At 38.7% G+C, this 6772-nt stretch overlaps 1 protein-coding gene across 1 annotated transcript in view; it reads left to right on the top strand.

Moving 5' to 3' along the window:
* LOC117936977 (cytochrome c oxidase subunit 7A-related protein, mitochondrial) overlaps positions 1 to 1792 on the top strand; it is a 4095-nt gene extending 2303 nt beyond the window's left edge. Inside the window, exons 2-3 of the mRNA XM_034860569.1 lie at positions 217 to 351; positions 1419 to 1792. Coding sequence (XP_034716460.1) covers positions 217 to 351; positions 1419 to 1556 — 273 coding nt within the window. The 3' untranslated portion in view covers positions 1557 to 1792. The remainder of the gene's footprint in view (positions 1 to 216; positions 352 to 1418) is intronic.
* The last annotated feature ends 4980 nt before the right edge of the window (positions 1793 to 6772 follow it).

The raw sequence follows: 6772 nt of genomic DNA on the forward strand, positions 1-6772 counted from the left end.
CCCCCCCCCCCCCCCCTCGCGATTTGGATATTGCACTAGTCCATATTGGGATTTCAACAAAATTCCGATCAGATATCCGAGGATATCATTATTTTTAATGTTTGTTGTCAATAAACATCCACAAATCCGTGTAGAAAAAAGGTGATTTCATGCATGTGTAATTAGGATGTTGAACAGTATTGTACATCATTGTGACCATGTTGTTTTTTTGTGTAGGGGCTGAGGCCAAGTGTGCCAGCAAAGTCCCCAGCCATGATCTTTGCCACGCCCACCAAGGTGGTGTCAGAGGCTGGGTCCATGGTTGAGTACATGGGAGCAAACGGGGTTCCTGACCTCCAGAGGCTTTTTCAGGTAACGAAGAACATAGACTGAAATAGTCTTAAACGTGATTTATGCTTCTGCGTTAAATCTACGCTGTGGATAGGTCCGTGGAGACACAGACCCTACACCCACCCTACCCCGTAACCTCACGTACACCTGGTTCTCCTTCTCCATAAACAACATGAAATCTAGGAGAGGGTGAACTTTTCCTGCTACAGACTTTCCAATGCGGTCAAAAAGCACAGGGGAGACACTTTCTTTCGCTCACATTGACTCTAGAATTGGTAGTTGCTCTGAAGCTAATCAACCTAACACACTCCCTACACACACACGCCGGCTCTGCTGTTCTCTTAAAGAGTTCGACGCCCACACCAAAGCACAAGTAGAAACTTCAGGCCACTTATTCAGGCTACGGCAAAAGCTCTTTGTGGAGCCTCCAAAAAACCATAAATCACGCTTTAGTCCTGAAAAGTAGACAGTTCAATTCATTCAGTGTATCAGCTTTTGTTAATTCAAATAAGTCCTCAAAATGAAGATTCATGACCTGCTAAAGTGGTAAAAACCTATCAGTCAAAACACTTAGGATTCATTAGCTTAAGGCTCTTAATGGCCCCCTGCTTTTGTATTCATCCCACGAGAGGCATGGGAGGAAATAACTATGCGATTGGGCAGAGCAATCACGCAAACAAATGGAGATCCCAGTAATGCCTGTTGCAATTTTCTAATTGCAAGAACATTTTTTGTTAAAGCGATGTCCGAGATGTTCTAGAAACAGATGTGGTTGTTCCAATCACAATTATCAAGCAACAAGTTTCATTCTGAAAATGGTTAAATAGAAAAATCACACAGCAGACACACACACACATCCAGAACTGGTTACAAACCGGGTGTTTTTAAATACGTTATGAATGAGAGGGAAAAGTGGGATAAAAAGATGGAAGAAAACGGTGTTCTGATCCAAATAATCTGACACAGCAAATTGCTGAACATACTCTGTACTCGCTGTTACATCTTTGTCATTGTGTTTTTCTCCATTTCTTCTTGCTCTAATTCTACCTTGCCTCTACCTACCCCCCTTTTGTTTTGTCCTCTCCCAGACGTCAGACGGTATACCCATCCATTTGAAGCGTGGAGTCCCTGACAGGCTACTGTACCGCACCACCATGGCTCTCACCGTAGGAGGCGCTCTCTACTGTCTGGTGGCCCTTTACATCGCAGCCCAGCCCAAAAAGTGACCAGCAAAAAACCCAGGATGTTCCTGTAACATCTCTGACACTTCGCTACTGTAATTCATCGACCCAACATTCCCAGCCTCCATCTTCCTTCGCCATACCACTTTTTGGGACTCTAATCGCTGTCAGAACATCACACTCAATGATCACAATAATAATGACTTGTCTTCTTTGTAAAACAGATGTCTAAATTAATACATTTTAAGGGGAAACAAAATTAAAAGGTGCTCTGAATTTAAGTCTTGTTTTCTTTGTCTTCAACCTTATATCTTCTATTATGTGGCACTGAAATAACAATCACAATAGCAAAAGAGTCATTATTGCCAATAAAACTGACAGACGTACGGACATCAGGTATATAACTGTCTATAGGGTAGAGAGCTTTTTCTATGCTCACAGCTTTCAACAGGCGTGTGGTAGTGAAGTGATGAGCATGTGTGTGCAAGAGAGAGCAAGCATGATGAAGAAACCCCGTCTGGAACATAGCTGCTGCTCACTTGGCTTAAGTACGGTCTCATACAGTATTTATATGTGTGGGCTCTTGTGTTGTCAGATGCTTCTTGCTGAGTTCAAAGGAAGGGAGGTGGTTTCAGACGGACACGTTGGCAGCCCCAAATCAAGCTGTCGACTCACTGATGATGATTTTTAATTAAGTTTAATTAGCAAAAACTGTTCGACAAGCTCCACAAAACACAGTATTTCTCAGAATGGCTATGTTCAGAAGATTGTGGTGTCCAGTGACTTTCCCTTACAGAAACTCAAAAACTAGAAAATGACCTCTTCTGAAGAGTCCATATCAAGTTGATTTAATTCTCTGCGTCCTCTGTGTTTGTATTATCTGAATCTGCAAAAGTAACTAAGTAAAGTTATCAAATAAATGTCCACATTTACCTGATACCTTTGCTTACAGTTACTTTCGCAGATTCAGCTTACAGAGTATGTAGAGTCCAATATTTGCCTGGAAAATGTGAAATAAAGGTATAAAGTAACAGAAAATTTAAATACTCAAGAATAAGTACAATAAGTACCTCAAAAAGGTGTAAATGTGTTAAGTAACTTTGAAGTGAATAACATTTTTCTTTTCAATATACCTCCTCAGATATCTCCAGGCCCGATTCTCCCCTGTTTATGGAGTTTTGATTTCCATCAGATATTTGTGATGTTTGTTGTCTTTAATCAATTCATTTATTGACCAAATTAGGTTCACTATCCTCAATTTGGTTAAATAATTTGTTGGCACCGTGTCGGAACTCTGGCGTGCGGCCATGAGGAAAAATAAATAAATAAAATTAGGAACTTGAATGCGGTTTTATATTTTTGAGTCAATTGATTTCCCCTACCAATCAGAGTGCTTAAAGTACTCAGGCCTGGTGTCGGATTTCTGGGGTATGACTATATTAGAAAAATAAATCAAAAAGTCCACATGGGATTTATTTTTGATGCACTAGGTTTAACCAATCATTGATGCTAACTTTGGCATAAAGTTATAATGCAAAATTTGCTGAAATTTTATTGAATCAATTTTTCCTTCTACACTTGAAATGTTTCTTGTGATACTGGCTGCAATACAACCCCAAAGCATGACTGATCCAACGCCATTCTTAACAGTTGGACAGAGGTTATTTTCGTTAAATTCTGTGCCCTTTCTTCTCCAAACGTTCCTTTGGTCATTCCGGCCAAAAAGCTCTAATTTTCATAAATGTCTATATGTTCATTTGAAAACTTCAAATGCTGATTTTTGTGGTGAGGAAGTAGAAGAGCTTTTCTTCTGATTACGCTACCATGGAGACCATGTTTGTACAAGTATCTCTTTATCGTGGAATGGTGTATCACAACTCCAGTGTCTGCCAGGTCTTTATGGATGGATCGTGCAGTCAAACGTGGGTTTTAACTTACTTTTTTCACAATCCTGGGAGCTGTCCTGTCTGATATTATTGTTGGTCTTCCAGATCTTGCTTTAACGTCCACTGTTCCTGATGACTGTCATTTCTTAATTACATTCAGAACAGAGGATATTGGCATCTGAAAACAGTTTGCTATCTTCTTGTAGCATTCTTCTGCTTTGTGAGTGTCAACTATTTTCAGTTTCAGTTTTCTAGACAACTGCTTAGAAGAACCCATGGTGCTGATTGTTGGGGCAAGGTCAGATGAGTCTGGGCATTTAAGACCTTAAGATTGACATCACCTGGTCTTTCCAGACGTTAATTGAAAACAATCCATGACGCTGTTAGGTCTCAGCTTTTCAAAGGGGGCGGTGCATCCTATAAACTGCAGGGTGCCCAAACTTTTGCAGACGCCATTTTTTTGTTTTCTGTTATTTTGAGAGTGTAAATAATGGAAATAAAATCAATATAACAATTATATATAATATAACAATATAACAAAATAACCTTTTGTGAAATATAATACAAATGTCTAATCTTTAATTTTCTTGGCTTCTTTATGCACATTAATACAAATTTTTACCTGGGGTGCCTACATTTTGAACCCCACTGTATATGAAAAGCTAAACAAAGCAAAGTTTTTATTAAATGTACATGAAGCAACTAATGTCAACATGGACAAAATCCTGAATATACTAATTAGGTTTTTTGATGACCTGGCCAAAGTAACAACAAGTTTGAAACTTCTCTTATGTGTTTGATGTGATGAGGTGGCCTCTGCTAATATAACTGATTCATCCATACTGGTATATCTTTGACATTACCTTCATTTCTCAAGGCTCCCCGGAGCCTCTCAAACCCTTGAAAGTTTATAGATTTAAATAATTAAAGAAATGGAAAACCATGGAAGACTTGACATATGGCACATTCATTTGTCAGCATGATTTACTGCGGAGCTCCTTCCTACATGGCATCAATACTTCACACCCTGAGGAAAACCTTATGATGCATAATAGATGATGGCACTGATTTAAAAATGAATAATTTGACCTTCTCTGGGGAAATAATGAGTATGGTTACAAAATAAAGACACAATGCATCATTTGAGGGGTGTATTAGTCTAAAACATCCCATCCTACAAAGCAAGGATATAGACGTGATAGCTAGCAGTGGCTGGTGTTTGATCTACAGTGATTATGATTTCTGCTGAACAATGCTTTGGGGATGCTGCTGAGCTGGTTTAACAAAATGAAATTATTGTTTATGGCTGACATCAAATAAATAGTAGCTAGATATATGTTGTTGATGTATGTTGGTTACACAAATGTGTTGAGTTACGTGCTTTCTAGAATAGGACTATTTTGCCATGCAATCTGAGTAAATTAACTAAAAACACGCTGTGCCTTGTTGAAGAAATAGATTTGAGTAATGGCTGAATCAACAGCCACAATATGCTATGCATATTCACAAAGGGGTGGAACCACAAACCACAAATTGAGCCATGTTTGATTGCTACCATGGACACATGACTTACGCACTAGGGTGTCTAACTCTTATAGATAAATAGTCATTATGTATCTTCAACTGTATAGCTGGCATTAGAAAAGACTAAGTGAAACCAAGAGTCTGTAGATCCGTCTAACAGAGTGCTTCCCAGCAGCGTTTGGCTATTGATTCTTTTAAGTGAATCATTCTTTGCTGGTGACCCCTAGTGTCACAGGAAGCATTTCTCCATTAATTGAAATCATACAATAGAATAACATTACCTTCTGAGATGGTTTCATTTCTATAGTTGGAGGCCAGAAGAAGTGCAGGTATCTGGTATTTCACGTTTCCTGGGATTAAAATAAAAATGTTTGCCATATGAGTTTAGCATGTTAGCATGCACAAATTATAATTTTTGGCCTGATGACAGAGCCATGTAAAAGGTTAGAGGATCACCAAAATGTTTATGATTCATACTGTGGGGAACACAATTGCCTGTACCTCATCTTATAGGAATCCATCCAATGGTTATTGAGACATTTCACTCAAAGCCAGAAATGTCAATCTGCCGATGGCACTGGACTGAATGTCAGAGAATCACTAGTCTCGCTTTGCCAGACCCTCCTCCAAAGAGCCCTGGAGAGAGGATCACTAAAGTTAGTAGGATTCATCACTCTTAAGATTACTTCCAATTTTCTTATTTATTCAGCCATTATTTTTAACCCCCCCCCCCCACACACACACATATACATTCACTTGTTATGCACCCCATATCTTGTTTGGATAATAAACCACATACAGTACCTGCTTTTCATCAAGGAATTCCCTTAACTCCACTCCTCAGTCTTCCCCCTTTCTCTTGTGTGATGTCACCCCACTTGAATGTTCTGTAACAATGGATTCTTACCTGTTACAAGAAACCTGAGAGCTCTCCTTACATGTGTTCCACTCAATAACACATCAACTGTTAATGAAGCTTGTGTAACTGGGGGTAAGAGGAGAGAAAAAAACACAGGAAGCCAGTGGGATGTAAGGAGGGGGAGAATGAGAGTGTGAGGAGAAGGTTCTTTTGTGGAGGATGGGTGTGACTTATCGAGAGAAGTTGAAAATTCCATCCCAACTCACATTTCTCCTCAGCAAAATCTTTCAGAGGAGTAGTAAACAAAACAAAAAAGATAACATCTTGCAATATAAGGGACTCATCTGTTTCATTGTTGAAAAATGACACAATCTTCAGGAAAGGCTTATAGTTACGTTATATATACTGGCTTTACGCATAATTATTGTTGGATTTTCTAACCCAAACTAAATATTTAAAATAGAAAACAATAAATTGTGTGGGGGAGATCAGGGTACAATGGTGCATGCACAGTGGATTTGCAGCATAATCTAGCCATTCTGAATGAAATTTCACTGTAGTACTGGAAAAAATTCTGCTGTTTGTATTCTGTCCACAACTGCCCAGACAGTAGTAAATATTGGACATAAAAGGAGACTCAGGGACCGGAGTGCCTCAATCTTCATCTAAATGCTAAGATGAAAGAATGCCATAAAAAGGCGCAAAAAGATGGATGTTCCCTCAAAAGCGTCATGAATGCTTAAAGATGAGATGGAGGCACATCAAATAAATTCTGATTACTACATGTGAGCTAAAGGATTTTATTTTTTCTCTCAGTATTGTATTATTTCTTTTTTTCTTCATTTCTAGGAAAGCCACTTTGTATTTTGGTTGACTATTCTTGATGTGTTCAAGTGGGGTCAGAATGGAACATCTTGGAAGATGTGTGTTTGAAAATACTGTAAATATTTGTTTTCTGAATTGGTGATGTAACGTTATATTTCAGAATTTAC

Source organism: Etheostoma cragini, chromosome 21, assembly GCF_013103735.1.
Source record: "Etheostoma cragini isolate CJK2018 chromosome 21, CSU_Ecrag_1.0, whole genome shotgun sequence".
NCBI lineage: Eukaryota > Metazoa > Chordata > Actinopteri > Perciformes > Percidae > Etheostoma > Etheostoma cragini.